At 39.7% G+C, this 19022-nt stretch overlaps 1 protein-coding gene and 1 long non-coding RNA gene across 5 annotated transcripts in view; one reads left to right on the forward strand and one right to left on the reverse strand.

Annotated features, from left to right (window-relative positions):
* LOC120928875 overlaps positions 1–10527 on the forward strand; it is a 13497-nt gene extending 2970 nt beyond the window's left edge. The window contains exons 4-5 of the mRNA XM_040339939.1: positions 7891–7950; positions 9859–10527. Of these exons, the coding sequence (XP_040195873.1) occupies positions 7891–7950; positions 9859–10235 (437 nt within the window). The 3' untranslated portion in view covers positions 10236–10527. The remainder of the gene's footprint in view (positions 1–7890; positions 7951–9858) is intronic.
* The window catches only part of LOC120928885, a 15947-nt gene extending 2512 nt beyond the window's left edge, over positions 1–13435 (reverse strand). The window contains exons 1-6 of one of the 4 annotated variants that reach the window (XR_005747323.1): positions 13053–13435; positions 12856–12963; positions 12304–12461; positions 9400–9522; positions 8880–8951; positions 7857–7963 (exon numbers count right to left, since the gene is read on the reverse strand). This is a non-coding gene — a long non-coding RNA (uncharacterized LOC120928885). Of the gene's footprint in view, positions 1–7856; positions 7964–8879; positions 8952–9399; positions 9523–12303; positions 12462–12855 lie in introns of all 4 variants that reach the window. The other 3 variants (XR_005747321.1, XR_005747324.1, XR_005747322.1) reach the window with 3 other exon arrangements.
* Between the last annotated feature and the right edge of the window lie 5587 nt (positions 13436–19022).

The raw sequence follows: 19022 nt of genomic DNA on the forward strand, positions 1-19022 counted from the left end.
TACTAAGCTCCCTAACTTTATGGCTTCCCCTCCAGTGAGGTATGTACTTTTGAATGGCCCAGAATTTTAACCCTCTTGGGTCTTTATTATGACACTGCTCAAAATGTCTCGAAACATTATGTTCCACACAGCCCTTTTCAATATTCTGTACGTGCTCCCTGATTCGCTTCCACATTGGCCTTTTAGTCCGACCAACGTATTGTAATAAACAGGGGCACTGAAGTACATAGACAACTCCCTCAGTTCTGCATGTTATAAGATCTTTAATTTTATGTTCTTTTTTGGTTACATTCGATGAGAAACTTGAACATTTCTGGCCATTTTGCCCAGTCTTCCTACACGCGAAGCAGCGTTTGCAAGGGAAAAATCCTTTTCCTTGCCAAAAAGTTAGCTTGTCGGCCTTATCTGGTGGGTCTGGGACACTTTTAGCCACCAGGTCTCGTAATGTGGGGGCTCTTCGATATACCACTTTAGGTGCAACAGGTAGTACACTTTGGAGTTGCCTATCGGATTTTAAAATCGGCCAATATTTTTTAAAAATGGATTCAAGTTGTCTGTGTTGCACATTAAAATTCAAGATAATTGGTACTTCTGATTCTGCATTCACAGGCTTCTTTTTGTCTAAGATGAGGTTCTCCCTTGGAATATTTTGGACTTCCTTGATTTTTTCTTGAATAAATTCATCACTATAACCCTTTTGTATGAACTTGGTCCCTATAAGGTTTGCCTGATCCAAAAATGTGCTATTACTGGTACAATTTCTCCTAATCCGAGTCATCTGTCCTTTTGGTATGTTGATCAACCATGGATCGTAATGACAGCTATCTGTTGGGATGTAGCCATTACGATCCACTGGTTTAAAGAACGTTTTCGTACTAAATCTCTGATTTTCCAAAGAGATTTCCAAATCTAGAAACTGGATAGTCTTGTCACTGATCGTGTAAGTGAGTTTTATATTTTTCTCATTCTCATTCAACTTATCAAAAAATTGTTTTAATGAGACTTCATCACCTTTCCATACCACTATACAGTCATCTATAAACCTCTTATATACTACCAAAGGTTCCGGTACATCAGCATATATTGCTGTCTCCTCCCATTCCGACATATAGATGTTGGCGACACTCGGTGCATACTTTGCGCCCATAGCTATTCCGTTTAGCTGTCTAAAATAATCCGATTTGTGCCAAAAATAATTGTGCTGCAAACCATAAGCTAGGCTTCTTAAAATAAACCGCTTTTGCTTTGACACCAAATCACTAAAATTATTTAGAGCCCATTTGGACGCATCAATGGCCTCTTTATGATTGATCACTGTGTAGAGTGAGGCCACATCTGCTGTAGCCAGCAGGTAGGTACCACGAGTATCCATCTTTACACTTTCCAAAATCTGTATGAGATGTTTTGTATCTCTCAGATATGCCCGGGTTTTGGGCACCAATGGTTGCATGAACCGATCCACGTATTCACCCAACCTGGAATTGATGGATTGGATTCCATTTATAATGGGTCGCCCAGGAGGTTTTTGGGCATCTTTGTGGATCTTTGGTATTGTATATATAATAGGTACCCTACAGGTATCTGGTACCAAGTACTTGTATTCTTTCTTATTCAGGATACCTTTTTGTCTTCCTCTGTATACCAGATCACATAATTCTTCTTTATACTCTCCTGTAGGGTTACCCCTAAGTTTAATGTACGTGTTGGTATCATTTAGTTGGTTGTCCAGTTCTTCATAGTAGTACGTTCTTGATAGGACCACAATAGCCCCCCCCTTATCTGCGGGTCTTATAATGATTTCCTTATTCTTCTCCAGTTCCTTTATCCCTTTATGTATGTTAATAGGATCAGGTATTCGTTTGACCTTTAAATTGTCCAAGTCTTTCAAAACCATTTTACTAAAAACCTCTATATGGTGATTATCAGGCACCTGAGGGTTAAATAGGGATTTGTTCCTAAGGTTACTGTGTTGAACTATAACTTCATCTGTATTTCTAGTCACTTTATTAGCTTGATTCCTTATAGGCTGATTCAACATATATTTCTTGATGTTGAGCTTACGGACAAATTTCCGAACATCAACATATACATCAAATTTATTTAAATTTCTTTTTGGGGCAAATTTCAAACCCTTATCCAGTGTTATTATTTCTGCTGGGGTAAGGTCAATTCCACTTAAATTATATATGCCATCTCCTAATGTACTTTTCGCCTTTTTGACCTTGTGTCCCCCTCTGCATCCCCTCGTTCGTTGGGGCTTCGGGTATGCTCCGTCTGTTCGTACCGGGGTGGAGTCTTGTCGCTCCGGTGATAATCTAAAAAAGAACGTGAATCTTCTTCATTTCTATAAGAACTGAGTGGTTCATACCTATTTTGCGTATGCACCGGACTTCTCCTATTATCATGATAATTAGAAGGTGCACCATTCTGCTGGTATTGCTGGGATGACCCTCCTTGTTGTTGATAATAAGGCATTGGTTGTTTATAGTAAACTCTTGGGTCTCTATATTCCTGACTATACTGTCTAGAATCCTGGTGGTAGTTTTGTTCATTACTCTGTTGATTATGGGTTTGCCCTTGGTTTTTGTTCTTGTTTTTCCAATGGGTTTTTCTTGGGGATTTTGATTTTGGCTTTTGATTTCCCTTATTTTTCCACCAGGGTTTTGGGGTCCTAGGCCCATTATGATCATTTCTAGGGGCTCTATCATCAGGATGATCTCTCGAAGGCCCACCATAGTAAACCTCTGGCTGCCTCGTGGGCTCTGTATGTCTAGGATTGGGACCCCTTTCGGGGGATATAATCCGTACCCCCCTGTCAGGGGAAGAGGCTACTGAGCCTCCATGATGTTCTCGTAGGTTCAGTTGCCATTTGAATACCTGATGTATCTTATAATCATGTGTATCCCTCAAATATTTTCTTTTTTTCCTTTGCTTGATTTCCATATCCTTCTGTTCTAGAACTTTATTCAGTTGGTTAGTGAGTATAACAAACGAGGGTGAATCTTTATGGCCCTCCAGTAGAGTTTTACACTCCGCAATTTGTTTGTTAATATTGGACATCTTCCTCTGTTTACGTTTTGAAAGGAATTGCTGCACTTCCACACCTTTATTATTAAAGAATTGATACCATTCCTCAATAGAATCTTTGTCTATTAGGCCATCCATAATGGGAATATCCCATCTAAGTCTCCTAGGGACTATGTTTTCTTTGATGTACTGGTCATGGGTAGTGAGATCCCACCACACACTCATCTTTTTTTCCATCAGGTGTCCAAATCTCCTGAAATTGGTATCTAGATCACCTGATTCGACTATAGGTTTAGTAGTAAAGACTTCCTTAAGATCTATTGTACGGTTTTCCATAAACTGAAAAATCTCCATAGTTGCTGCTGGTAGTGATAAAGTAAAGTGCAAATAATTGAATATATGGTACTACAGCGCTACTAATACTAATTAATCAAAGAAAAAGTATAGAAATAAAAAACTAAATAATACCGCTGCAGACACAAAAAGAGTGTACAAAACCAATAATAGTGATAAATTAGGTGTGTTGCGCTGATAATAACTTATTTCTACGTACCCCGGCAGAAATAATAACACTGGATAAGGGTTTGAAATTTGCCCCAAAAAGAAATTTAAATAAATTTGATGTATATGTTGATGTTCGGAAATTTGTCCGTAAGCTCAACATCAAGAAATATATGTTGAATCAGCCTATAAGGAATCAAGCTAATAAAGTGACTAGAAATACAGATGAAGTTATAGTTCAACACAGTAACCTTAGGAACAAATCCCTATTTAACCCTCAGGTGCCTGATAATCACCATATAGAGGTTTTTAGTAAAATGGTTTTGAAAGACTTGGACAATTTAAAGGTCAAACGAATACCTGATCCTATTAACATACATAAAGGGATAAAGGAACTGGAGAAGAATAAGGAAATCATTATAAGACCCGCAGATAAGGGGGGGGCTATTGTAGTCCTATCAAGAACGTACTACTATGAAGAACTGGACAACCAACTAAATGATACCAACACGTACATTAAACTTAGGGGTAACCCTACAGGAGAGTATAAAGAAGAATTATGTGATCTGGTATACAGAGGAAGACAAAAAGGTATCCTGAATAAGAAAGAATACAAGTACTTGGTACCAGATACCTGTAGGGTACCTATTATATATACAATACCAAAGATCCACAAAGATGCCCAAAAACCTCCTGGGCGACCCATTATAAATGGAATCCAATCCATCAATTCCAGGTTGGGTGAATACGTGGATCGGTTCATGCAACCATTGGTGCCCAAAACCCGGGCATATCTGAGAGATACAAAACATCTCATACAGATTTTGGAAAGTGTAAAGATGGATACTCGTGGTACCTACCTGCTGGCTACAGCAGATGTGGCCTCACTCTACACAGTGATCAATCATAAAGAGGCCATTGATGCGTCCAAATGGGCTCTAAATAATTTTAGTGATTTGGTGTCAAAGCAAAAGCGGTTTATTTTAAGAAGCCTAGCTTATGGTTTGCAGCACAATTATTTTTGGCACAAATCGGATTATTTTAGACAGCTAAACGGAATAGCTATGGGCGCAAAGTATGCACCGAGTGTCGCCAACATCTATATGTCGGAATGGGAGGAGACAGCAATATATGCTGATGTACCGGAACCTTTGGTAGTATATAAGAGGTTTATAGATGACTGTATAGTGGTATGGAAAGGTGATGAAGTCTCATTAAAACAATTTTTTGATAAGTTGAATGAGAATGAGAAAAATATAAAACTCACTTACACGATCAGTGACAAGACTATCCAGTTTCTAGATTTGGAAATCTCTTTGGAAAATCAGAGATTTAGTACGAAAACGTTCTTTAAACCAGTGGATCGTAATGGCTACATCCCAACAGATAGCTGTCATTACGATCCATGGTTGATCAACATACCAAAAGGACAGATGACTCGGATTAGGAGAAATTGTACCAGTAATAGCACATTTTTGGATCAGGCAAACCTTATAGGGACCAAGTTCATACAAAAGGGTTATAGTGATGAATTTATTCAAGAAAAAATCAAGGAAGTCCAAAATATTCCAAGGGAGAACCTCATCTTAGACAAAAAGAAGCCTGTGAATGCAGAATCAGAAGTACCAATTATCTTGAATTTTAATGTGCAACACAGACAACTTGAATCCATTTTTAAAAAATATTGGCCGATTTTAAAATCCGATAGGCAACTCCAAAGTGTACTACCTGTTGCACCTAAAGTGGTATATCGAAGAGCCCCCACATTACGAGACCTGGTGGCTAAAAGTGTCCCAGACCCACCAGATAAGGCCGACAAGCTAACTTTTTGGCAAGGAAAAGGATTTTTCCCTTGCAAACGCTGCTTCGCGTGTAGGAAGACTGGGCAAAATGGCCAGAAATGTTCAAGTTTCTCATCGAATGTAACCAAAAAAGAACATAAAATTAAAGATCTTATAACATGCAGAACTGAGGGAGTTGTCTATGTACTTCAGTGCCCCTGTTTATTACAATACGTTGGTCGGACTAAAAGGCCAATGTGGAAGCGAATCAGGGAGCACGTACAGAATATTGAAAAGGGCTGTGTGGAACATAATGTTTCGAGACATTTTGAGCAGTGTCATAATAAAGACCCAAGAGGGTTAAAATTCTGGGCCATTCAAAAGTACATACCTCACTGGAGGGGAAGCCATAAAGTTAGGGAGCTTAGTAAGTGTGAATCTCGGTGGATACACGAGATGGTCACTTTGGCCCCTAATGGACTTAACATTGAGTTTGACCTCAATTGTTTTATTGCAGATTTTTAATTTTTGGGCTGATTAACTAATTCATTGTCTGTTTTTTATTCAAATATATATATGGGGATTGATTAAGATTAGAATGATCGTTACTGGTGGTATGTAGCGGATTATATACAATATATACATTTTAATCCTTTTAAATATTTTTATATATTTTAAATATATGTATTGTTATTATGTAATTTTATGTAATTTTATGTAAATTTACTATTGCCCACTAGGGGGGGTGATGGTTTTGTCTATATTTCTATTCCTTCCCTAGTTGTTTTTTATTGTTATAAGTAAAATGGGTATCTGCCTGTCTTTTGGTGTTTTGGCCACTGGAGGCAAAACACTAGAGACAATAATGATTGTTGTGATATTCATATCAGCGATCGATTAATTGTCTTTCAAGTATTTTAATAGTTTTAAATGCTGTATGTCTATATTAAAAGCTTGTGATATTCACATTATTATTTTGTCAAAGCTGTACAAGTAAGCCGACAATGATGTGAAAGATTATCCTCCGCTCTTGCCTCCATGGTCAGTCTGCATAAAAAGGCAGCTGACATGGTCACATGGCAACCCATGAATAAGTCGCGTGTCTAGTGACGATACGCGTGGGGGAGGAGCCGAGTGACGCGACCATCCACCTGAGGAGATCGTCTAAGCACTGAGCGGCGTTCGTACTACTTTACAGCAGAGCCTAATGTGATCGAGGCTTCCGTGAGTGCAATCGCTGTATTGCATTGGTTTTCTTCCTTATCCATACGTTATTTGCACCATATCTGTGTTTTTCTCTTTTTTGCATGAGCGGCACTGTCCTGAAGTGAAAAGTTACATAGGAGAAAAGTCTGTAAACTTGGAACTATCCCATGAATATTGGACTGTGGTGTGTCTATTTTTTCCATGTGACAGAGGTTGTACTGACTTGCTGCAGTTGCCCATGAAGATTGCATGCTGGTCTTAATAGGGATTTATTCCTAGCACTTCACTGGCACTTCACTGGATGATTTATTATATTGTCTATTTTTTGCACGTGTGATCCCTTTTGTATTAAGGTTTACAAGGGGGTCTCTCTTCTTATGTAATTTTGTACGTAGAAATAAGTTATTATCAGCGCAACACACCTAATTTATCACTATTATTGGTTTTGTACACTCTTTTTGTGTCTGCAGCGGTATTATTTAGTTTTTTATTTCTATACTTTTTCTTTGATTAATTAGTATTAGTAGCGCTGTAGTACCATATATTCAATAGTTTGAAAGGGAGTCCTTCTCTCATCGATCACAGGGGGGGAAGAGAGAGGAGAACACATCGATAACAGCTTTGATTTGACATTGCCGTGTTCCCCGCCGCTTGCTGCCACATACATCCCCTCCTCCGGGACTTTTATCCTGTCCAATCCCAGGACGGGCGATCTGTAAATTAAAGTTTCCTGGCCATGGGGCAGGGCTGTTTAGTAGCGGGAAAACATCAATTGAAATGAAAGCGTTTATCGCTCTTTACCTGCAGCACATGTAGGCTGCATGGTGGGCACAGGGTGCATTGGTGGGCACAGGCTACATAGGTGGGCACAGGCAGGCTTCATTGGTGGTTTTGGATAAAGTTGGTGTTAATATTTTTTTTTAATATTTTATTCTGCATAAAACAATTTTGTGTCATTTAATGAGATAATTTATGAGGGCGTGTTTAGGGGTTGAATTAGGGGTGGGGCAAGCTAAGGGTTGGGTGTGGCAACTAACTGTTGGCTAGTAACCCTTGAGGCCTGGCTAGTAGCTAATTTAGCCCTGGTACTATGTATATGGGGGTTGTAGTAAATGATATGTAGATACTTGATAGCATATTTTACATATATTTTGTTAATCTTAAAAATTGCCAGAAATGTAACATCTGTTTTAACACATCAGCAACTTCTGATTATATTTTACATTTCCTCAGTCCATTTTTGGTTGAATATTTGATTTCATAGTAGAAAATATTGTAGTTATACGACATATCTCAGGCAAAAATTGTAAATACAGCTGTTGACTTTTTCATGAACATTACCTTGACTCTTCACTCTTTCTTCCGTCTTTAACAGAAAGCTGCATTCAAGACCCTCCAGCATCGGCTTCTGGCAGGACCATTGCTCCTCCTCAGGGTAAGTGCATGATCTGGGAAGAAACAGGACACAGCACTAACTCCATTATCATCATGTACCCTATTTACACATAGGCATTTTCATGTAATACACCTAAAAGTTCAATTTAAAAATTCGTACAAAAATGACACCTCATACCTTTAGAACGTGACTGTGAAAGGGACACTGTGATTTGAAGGGGGATTGATATATCAAGGAGGACTGCGCAAACTGTGGAAATAAATGAGAGTGGCTGTGATGTCAGAGATTCATTCCTATCACAAAGATTTTTTGCTGAACTCCACCGTGTTGAAATTTTTTTTCTGCCTTTGGTTCTTTTAATGATTTTGAATTTAGTAGCCCTTATTGAAAGGTGTTCAACAGCTCTTTTGCGCTTTTTTTTTAAACTACCGTTAAGCCTATAATATCTATACATAATATCTCTATAACCTGTATGGTTTAGAAGATATTCGCCCTGCAAACCTAGCACGGCACACTAAATTACTTACAAGGTTATTAGCTCATAATGAGCTAGTATGCTGTGCATACTAGCTCATTATGCCTTTGCTTTACAGGTATTTTTTTATCTTTTAGTGGGTATAAAAGCGCTACAAAGGTTTTTGCAGTAGGATATCAAAAATACTACGATAATAAATTTAGAAGACATATGCCCTTTTTACCTGCAACCTACTGGGACCCTTTAAGAACTTTATCTTCAACATTATCTTCACTCTTTCTTCCGTCTTTAACAGAAAGCTGCATTCAAGACCCTCCAGCATCGGCTTCTGGCAGGACCATTGCTCCTCCTCAGGGTAAGTGCATGATCTGGGAAGAAACAGGACACAGCACTAACTCCATTATCATCATGTACCCTATTTACACATAGGCATTTTCATGTAATACACCTAAAAGTTCAATTTAAAAATTCGTACAAAAATGACACCTCATACCTTTAGAACGTGACTGTGAAAGGGACACTGTGATTTGAAGGGGGATTGATATATCAAGGAGGACTGCGCAAACTGTGGAAATAAATGAGAGTGGCTGTGATGTCAGAGATTCATTCCTATCACAAAGATTTTTTGCTGAACTCCACCGTGTTGAAATTTTTTTTCTGCCTTTGGTTCTTTTAATGATTTTGAATTTAGTAGCCCTTATTGAAAGGTGTTCAACAGCTCTTTTGCGCTTTTTTTTAAACTACCGTTAAGCCTATAATATCTATACATAATATCTCTACAACCTGTATGGTTTAGAAGATATTCGCCCTGCAAACCTAGCACGGCACACTAAATTACTTACAAGGTTATTAGCTCATAATGAGCTAGTATGCTGTGCATACTAGCTCATTATGCCTTTGCTTTACAGGTATTTTTTTATCTTTTAGTGGGTATAAAAGCGCTACAAAGGTTTTTGCAGTAGGATATCAAAAATACTACGATAATAAATTTAGAAGACATATGCCCTTTTTACCTGCAACCTACTGGGACCCTTTAAGAACTTTATCTTCAACATTATCTTCACTCTTTCTTCCGTCTTTAACAGAAAGCTTTTCAGGAGTTAAATGTGCGTGTCATATGCTGATAAATATGTTATCTAATAAAGAAAAAAGATTTTCTGTTTAAGGCATTTTCTGTTTCTGCAATTTTTATATTGTATTTATTTACTTCTATAAAGGTTATTTTATTAAATAACCTTTTAAATTTTTTTAACTTTAGGATATAAATGCAATGTGTAGATTTACCTAAATAAGTTTAAATTGATTTTTTGTTTTCTCTCAATCATTAATACAACTTATCCCCCCTCCCCAACTCAATCTTTCATTTGCTCCATTATTCAATATTACTACTACATAAAAGTCTAATCTGAATAAATTCATTACTATGAACGCTTTCATCATTCATCAAACTTTGCCTATCTTATCTATTTCAGATCAGCAATACCACCCTGAGAGGAGAGTACAGTGCAGCCCGCACTCTCCTGTTCTTCTTTTGGAGAGGCTGGAGATTCAGCCAGAGATTACCCCTATCATTCCCCAGACTCCTGATTTCTCCCCCGGCCCAGAGGAGGAGCACAGAGGACAAGGTTCATTCATTCAGCCACCCCATGCCCTGATGCCACCTACTGCTGTACCGCCTTTCCCAACTGTGCAGGAGATCATTCTGAGGGAGCTTATAGAATTAAGGTGTGACAACCGAAAACTACAACGAAAGGTCAAAAGGCTTACCCGGCTTACCCATCAGTTGAGCAGGCAGCAAACTGAGAGTTTTGAAATAATTTTGGCCCGGGCAAGCCAACAACACAATTAGGCATTGGACAGAGTATATTTTGTTTACTTGAAGATATTTCCAGACACATTGCTCCAATGCCTGGGAGCTACGATGAACATATAACCAACAAAGACGTTTTGAAAAATGAAGGCTAGACCTTCCTCTGCCCATCTCATCGCAAATTATTATGCAGAATCGATCTTTTTACTGTTCCTTGATTTTGGTAGAAACGTTTTCTTATGCTGCCAAGTTACACCTACCCAGCATGTGTGTTTGTAATTTCTATGAAAATATTTTTTTTTTTGTGAATATAAAACTATTTTTGGTCTAATATTATTATTATTATTATTATTTATTTATATACATCATCACATTATCTGCTAAATTATTATGTATTCATTTCCCACACACAATAGTATTTTATTCCGAACTTCAAACTCTAAGGGCCAGATTCACAGAGTAGATACGACGGCGTATCTGCTGATTCGCCGTTGTATCTGTTGTTCTATCTATGCTATAGATAGCCATAAGATCCGACAGCTGTAATTGTTTTACACTGTCGGATCTTAAGATGCAATACCGCGGCCGCCGCTGGGGGGGAGTTTGCGTCGTAAACCAGCGCCGGGTATGCAAATTAGGAGTTACGGCGATCGACGGCGGTTTTTCGCGTTACATAGTTACATAGTTACATAGTTAGTCAGGTTGAAAAAAGACACAAGTCCATCCAGTTCAACCACAAAAAATAAAAAAACAAAAATAAAAAACACAGTAAAATCCTATACACCCAACTCCATTCCCACAGTTTCACGTCGCAAAGTTAGTCTTTTTTTTTTGGTGCCCTAACTTTAGTCAGCAAGCGTATTGCTGTCTAAAAGTATGGCCGTCGTTCCCGAGTTGAAATTTTAAAAATAACGTCGTTTGCGTAAGCCGTCCAGTAATACGGAATTACGCTACGCGCGTCGCCGTTCGAAAAAATGACGTCACGGCGCGCAATGCACGACGGGAGTTCGGAAACGGAGCATGCGCGGTAGGTCCGGCGCGGGAGCGCGCCTAATTTAAATGGCACACGCCCATTTAAATTGTCCCGCCTTGCGCCGGAGGCCGCCGGCGTAGGTTTGCATCGCAAGTGCAAGTACTTGCGATGAAAAATTGCGGCGGTGTAACGTATCTATGATACGTTACGCCGCCGCTCTTCTATGTGAATCTGGCCCACACAGTCTACCTTAAACTATTCATTTATATTTTAATGTTTCCCCACTGTTAGTGGACACTGGACAGTAAAACAACACAGGAAGCAGGGGGGGGGGGGATACTAACAGCAGTGGGAGTGTGGATACTGGAATAAGATAGCCAGGGTGAAAAATTATAGACCGAGGGGCTAGGGAGGTAGCGGAGGACAATATAAGTAGACATTAGGGAAAAACATGTATCCCACTATCACATCTTGTAAAGACACGTGGAGGCATTTTGCAATTTTGTATCTTCAAATGGTATGCAGCAGAGCTGAGTTAGGCAGAGAATGTACCCGATCGGCAGGGATGGACTGGGACAAAAATTTGGCCCTGGACTTCATCCAGACTGGCCCACTTTGACAGGACAACTCCCGCAACCCCCCCCCGGCCACCCAAGCCCCCTCTCCCCCTTCACTAGCCCCTAGCCGTTCTACTTTATTAGGCAGTACCACTGGGGAAGCTAGACATTATTTCACCCGGGGCAAAGAATCAGTTTGGTGCCCCCCCCCTTATGGGACAAGATTAGGCAGAAGTGAGAAACTCCCAGGCCATAGCTGTTAAATCAGCTGTCCGTCCCCTCCCCCATGCTCCTCTGTCGTCCCCCCTTGCTCCTCTGGTCCTCCCTCTGCTTCTTTGTTCCCCCCCAGGTGAGCGCTGTGGGTAGGGAGAGACAGAGGAGCTGAGGGGGGCGGCGGTCTGCTGTCACTGAAGCCGGCCCACTGAGCCATCGGTCCACCGGGAAACTCCCTGTAGTCCCAATGGCCAGTCCATCCCTGCCGATCGGTAAACTAATGAGAAAATATCTGCTTTCGCTGCAATGGAATTTTAATCACTATTCCAAAAGATAATACAGTTCCCAGTCTCCCTGTTCTTACCTTGCATGGAGCTGAGCAGCATTCAGATCCCTGGTGGTCAGAATGGAATCAAAATACCAGGGCCAAGATAAAGCATGAGTTTAGATTTGTAGCTCTGGGAAGTGTGGAGGTGATACACTGACAATGGCATAGAAGAAATTATTTCGATGTCAAAAAACCTAAAATAAGTAACACAACTGTATTCCATATATACATCAAAATAACATTTTTGCACATTATGCATTCCATGACACACACCAATATACTTACTCACACCCACTTAAAATATACATATACACAGTGACACACACTGACCCATAAAGACGACACACACTTTAACTGACAGACACACTGGCCAATAAATGAAGTGCCTTGTAAACAAAGCCAGACTGACCCAGACACTTAATCACAGAAAAACACAGACATACTCACATTGACCCTTAAACACACAGACTAACCCCATACTCACTCACACACAATGACAAATAAATGTGATTTATTTAAAAAAAAAAGTCATACAAGTATATCATTATAACATCCTAAGTGGGGTTTACTCTTAGTCTTAATACTTACTATGAAGTGCTGAAAAAACCTCATGTGTTTTTCTATTTGCTTCCTCCTCATCCACATCCAGGTCCAATGTTAGGCATGCATGTGAGACATGACGTCAGTAAATTGCAACTGCAAAAAAAGAGAGAGGGATATAAATTAGAAGAAATAATTAATGGAATGATGGAAGGTGAGTAGGGGAAAATTGATAAGCCACTCACGTGTTTAAGGGTGCCACAGGCAACATACTTAACCAGGATTAAATCCATAGTGTGGTGAGATGTCTTCCAAACGTGAACTGTAATATTTCTTCTTTGAGGGCAGGTGGCAGCAGTCTGCACTGCAGCAAGAGCACAGTAGGAGGAGAGCCCCAGTGTTTGTGGGAGTATTGCGAGCCGTGGAATTGTGGAGTAGGTTTCTTTATGGAATGGTAGCTTTTTTTTTTTGTGGCTTAATTTCAGAGCCAAGGAGTCAAAACATTACTCCAAAAACGAATGAAAAATAAACAAACTAACCCCAGCTTGGGTTGATAACATTCTTGCAAACGGTGGTAGTAGATATTGGATTTGTGAATGTAAACAAAAACTATTATTATTTATTAATTATTATTATTATTATTATTATTATTATTATTATTATTATTACCCTTATGCATAGATCTACTTCAATTCAAACGTTTGCAAGTTGTAAGATGTGATGGGAAATAATAAAATCAACAAAAACAAACATAGTGCATGTCAGGATTCAAAATAGATATATCAACAGAAATGAATAAATATATAGTACTTTTAGCTACCTGGAAGACTATATTAATGCTTACCTGTATGTAGGTGCTTGAAATACCTCCATTCATGGTTTAGGGGATAATTTAGAACGATCGTGCATTTTCTTAAGGTGGTCATGCCAGGACTGGCAGACCTGCGTGCATAGCATAGAAGCTGATTATGTAATACTCACCTGCGATCAAAGCCCCCGCTGCAGTGGCCGACACATCATCGGGCAGCAGCATGTAGGCCCGGAGTTACTTCCGGGTTTTGCGCTGTGATTGCCCAGAGACGCTAAACCTGCACGTTTAACAGCGGGATTACATGTCGCCAGCCGTTGTGTCGGCCACCGCAGCGAGGTTTTCGCCGATCAGTGGTATTACATAATGAGCTAGTATGCTATGCATACTAGCTCATTATGATATAGTATGCAGGTATTTGCCTTTGTCTTGCACGTATTTTATTTTTGTATTTTATTTAAAGTGGGCTTGCAACCACATTATTAAATATTTGTATTTCAAAAGCTAAAATCTCAAAGTTAGAGATTGAGAGCCTAACAAGCTAGGATCACCCTTACAGTATAAACTCTTTTTTCATGTTTACAACCTCTGAATTATTTGGGGGGGGGGCCTGGGGTCAGGAAATTATAAAAAAAAATAGTAAATAAAATGTTGAGGTAATCAATGTTGCCCACCCAACAAAAAATAAATCTTTGAATTATATAGACTGTGGCTGATCACAGCTTCTCATGCTTGCTGTATCTACATTGTGATTGATACTTTATCGTATATTGTATTCATGTAACATTACTTTTGGTACATACAGTATATCATGACATGCACTATATTTGGTTTTGTTGTATTTATTTTTTGGCATCGCCATCTATACTTGGAACAGGTAAATTATTAACAATATCTTCATCGATTTGATAAACATAAGAACTTAAGAAGTAGTATAATTAGAATTATTCTGTTGTAAAGCTTAGTTCTGGGTAGCCCAGCTTTGGAAGATTGACTTTCAGAAATGCCATCTGCTCCATCAGCTGTGGGGCCAGCTGGGACCTCTGTGGGCACAGAATATTTCCTGTGATAGAAAATACACGCTCACTTTGCACAGAGGTCGGGGGGCAAGAAAGTAGCTCTTGTGCCACCACAGAAAGAGCAGGCCAAATACCCCTTTTCTCATCCCAATACTCTAATGGATCTGTAGTGGAGGCCAAATGGGGTTCAGACAAGTATAATTTAACATGATCTGACACAATGCTTCTTTTCATGGTGGGCATTTTTGTGGGTCCAACTAAAGTATGTAATGCCAAACTCCAAACGTCAGGTCTTCTAGTGGAATGCTCAGCAGTGGTTGTACTAATAACAGTAGGTGATGGTGGCACAATGTCACTATCAGGCTCCTCCTGATCTTCTTCCTCTTCACCCTCTGCCGGCCTAAACAATTTTCGGTGACTGTCAAACACCCTCTGAATTAATAGATCCCTATAGGTGGTAAGGGAACTCTGAATTATTGCCATTTTTCCTTTAATGCGTGGATCGCACATAGAGGCAAGCATTAGCTCAGGGCATGCCTCTATGAGCTCGTTCATCCTTCTATTCAATTGTCCCCTCAGTCTCTTTATAATTGCAGCTACATCTTGAACTATGCCGCCAGGCAAGGGCTCGCTTTTGTTTAGAAAGCCATCCATCTTAGTGATAAGATAGATGTAGAGAGGGATTACTTGAGCCAGACTTGCATTCTCTAGGCTCAATTTTTCTGTTACATCTCGGAAGTGGCTAAGCACAGCCACCACCTGACTAATTATTTTCCACTCCTCCCTGCTTATTGGCCTTGCTACACCAATAACATGTTCATTTGACATGGCGTGTATTGGCTTTTGCTGTTCCATGATACGTTCGAGCATCTCCAAAGTGGAGTTCCAACGGGTGGCTACATCTACCTTCAAGCGGTGCTGTGGAACGCAAGCCTTACTCTGCTCAAGTCTGAGTATGTGACTGTCTTTCACACTACGATGAAAATGGGCTGCTATTTTTCTACAACTGTCTAAGATAGCAGACAATTTTGATGTTTCACTTTCATCGTCCAAAGCAGACTTCACAACGAGATGCAGGGCGTGTGCAGAGCAACGAATGCCAACAAATCTGCCATCTCGCACTGCCTTGAGCATGTTTGCTGCAGCATCAGTGACTATAAAGCCCATCTTTGCCCGTGTGCCTGACTCCTCCCCAAGCCACTGCGCCACCATTTTCTGAAGTGCACGTAAAATATTTACAGCAGTGTGCTGGTCGTCCATGACTTCAGCATGCAACAAGAATGTGCGTTGCCCATGCTCAGGAGGTTCTGCTGCCTTAGCACCTGTGCTTCTCATTCCTGCTTTTGGTTTGTTTGGTTGTGACTCCTTGGGCTGCCACCAGTGAGCCGTCAATGACAAAAAGGCATGTTGCCCACTGGGAGCGCTCCACAAGTCTGTAGTAAAATGGACAGACTGGCCAGCTGCTCTGCCCAGCTCCTCTTTCAGTAATCCAACACAGGAATTATATAAAGAGGGTACAATTTTCCTACTAAAGGTAGTACGGCAGGGGAGAACATAGTGAGGTGCAACCACCTTCATGAGGTTTTTAAATGTATGTCCTTCAACTATATTAAAGGGTGCTCCCCCAACTGCTATAAGTTCCCCTATCAGACGGGTGATTTTAAGGGACTGTTGACGAGACATACCCCTTGATTGGAAACTGGGAAATTGTTGCAGCGTGGGCTGCTGTAAAGGAATGGGGCGACATGTGTCAACTACACAAGAAGTCCCTTCATCTTCCTGCCCCTTGTTGAGCCTTTTGGGGTTAATGGCAGCAGTAGTGTTGCTGCTTCCTCTCTTTTTACTAGGTGGAGCTGCAACTCCACTTTCTTCTCTCAGCAGCACCGGTGTATGGTGTGCACGGAAATGGTAATTCATCCCGGCATTGGTTAAATGGGCTATGTCTCTCCCACGGCTCACTTCCCTGCCACATAATTTGCATTTCACCATGCGCCCGTCACCAACAGTAACAAAATGTTCCCATATTTTTGATCTGCGGTTCCCAGTGGCCGGTGAGGATTGTTTTACAATTGCCTCTGGCTGATGGGTATGTGCAGCTTCCGTGTCTTTGGAGGAATTTGGTGGACTAACAATGGTGGCAGTTGCACTACTTGGATATGAAAGACATTTAGGCAAAACAACTAAGCCTGAAGAGGTTTGTAATGGTGCAGGCAATTTTTTTTTTGAAGGTGAGGAGTCGGGAAATAACAGAGGGGACTCAGGGGCAGAGGAGTAAGGACTCATAGATATAATATCCTCATGAATTTGGTTTACAAGTTGTGCATTATCCTCTATATTAAAATCTAAATCAATTCCTTCAAGGTCAAGGCCTTCAAGGGTCAGACTCTCAGGTAATTCTACTTTAGCAGCATCCTGTTCTTCCAGGTGCCTACTTGGATTAGGATTAGATACTGAACTATGAGAATGAAAAAAGATGCTGCTATTATCTGTTTCCAATATATTGTGTGCTGTTTTTACATCTGGAGGCTGAGCAATTTGCTCCTCCTCAAGCTGTAAAATTTCAAGTTTTGGCTGCCTAAAATTATGGACACTAGCAACAACCTTTGCAGGAACTGCCCGTGACCGGCATGTCTTGTAAAAAACATCTGGGGTTACAGTTGGCCTATATTCAGAAGTTGTTGTTGCTGTGTCACACTCAACTTTTTCCTCTGTTGCTTTCCTCATGGTGAGAATGTGAGAATAAGTGGGAAAAGTACAAAAATTTTTTATATTAGAAATATTATTATTGTGTTTTTTTTCAGAAAAAAATACAAATGATAATGTATTCTGAAAAATAAAGGTATTGAGGACGGAGTATGATTGTTGATTTATCAGGCCTTACACAATTGGTCAGGATTAAAATGCAACAAAGCTCTACTAATCAACTTCTACCACCACCATTTATATCTTAGTAGAGTACTGGCTGCTGCCTGGGCTGGCCTAGTACTAGACTATAATGGCACTGGTGGCTATGCTAAAGTAAAAAAAATATATAGGCAAGATAATAAAACACAGTCCTACACTGTCTCACAAAAGGGGAAAAAATAACTGCAGAAAATATGAGAAAAAATGAATAGTAATCAGTGAGCACTGCATAATAAGTATAAATGTATAATTTCTAAGTGTCACCAATGAGTGAGTCACTGAGTCACAAATCCAACACCACACACACCCTGTCTAGAATGCAGTCTGACGTAGGAGAAAACTAAAATATGTCAGAGATATTTACAATTACAAATCTAGGAATGAGAATCTAGAGTATGCTTAAGAAGTTCTCTATAACAACTACAAATTAGCTCTAAGATCCACAAAACCGGTGAAACCTACCCAAAGACACCCTATCTGGACTCTGGATGGAATGAAATGCAGTCTAGCCTAGAAAAAGACACAAGGTCAAGGAGCCACTAGATAATGAGAAAGAAGCTCATTGGGGGAAGGAACAAACCTCTTCAGGGGAAGGGACAGGGCTGAGTGGCTATTGGTCAATGTCCAGAAGTATTTTAGGAGAAACGAAACTGAAATTACCTTATTTATTAAAATTCGTTGTTTTCATTTACGTTTTACGAAGATTCGTAAGTTATTTTTCGTTAGATTCGATTTTCGTATTTTATTCTTTGTTCGGCATTTTAGTTGTTTTCATTTCGTTATTCGACTATTAGTAATAGTAAGTTTGCATTTTCGTTTATTTTTTCGTAATTATGATTTTATGGGGGGTGTTCGGTGTTTTCGTTAATTCTGTGTTTTCGTTCATTTTTTCTTTCGTTGTTTCTGCTTTTTTACATTTAACAGTTTCGTATATTCGTTGTTTTCCATATCCGTTAACTAGGGAAATATCGTTATTCGTTATAATTTTAGCTAAGCCGTTCGTTCATTCGTTGGTTACCGAATCAACGAAAATAACGAAAAATAACGGAAAACGTATTCGTAACTTAAAAAACTGCACATGTCTACTTAGTGCCTGTTTTCCACATTCATTCATTTTTATGTGTCTGGAACTAAGCTTTAATTACGGTCCTTAGTTTAGCCATGTGTTGACAACCACCTATTCGCAGCATCCTAAATTATTTGTTGCAAATGAGCCATGTGTCAACAATATGTTAATCTCAGAAAAAATGGTCTTTATAGCTGAGCCCACAGCATGGGGAGCATATTAAAGGAGAAAATGAACCTTTTTATTTATGGATCACCAATCTTAGCGGAAAAAGTACCAAGCATGGAAGATTACCCATTCCCAGGGTAGACTGATATCTAATCAATTGCAATTTAATATCAAAGAGGACAAAAAAACTTGAGTCGTGTCACCTTATTACATATATAGTGTACACAGTATTGTAGAACCAGCAAGGCCA

Source organism: Rana temporaria, chromosome 1 (genome assembly GCF_905171775.1).
Source record: "Rana temporaria chromosome 1, aRanTem1.1, whole genome shotgun sequence".
In the NCBI taxonomy this organism is placed as follows: Eukaryota; Metazoa; Chordata; class Amphibia; order Anura; family Ranidae; genus Rana; species Rana temporaria.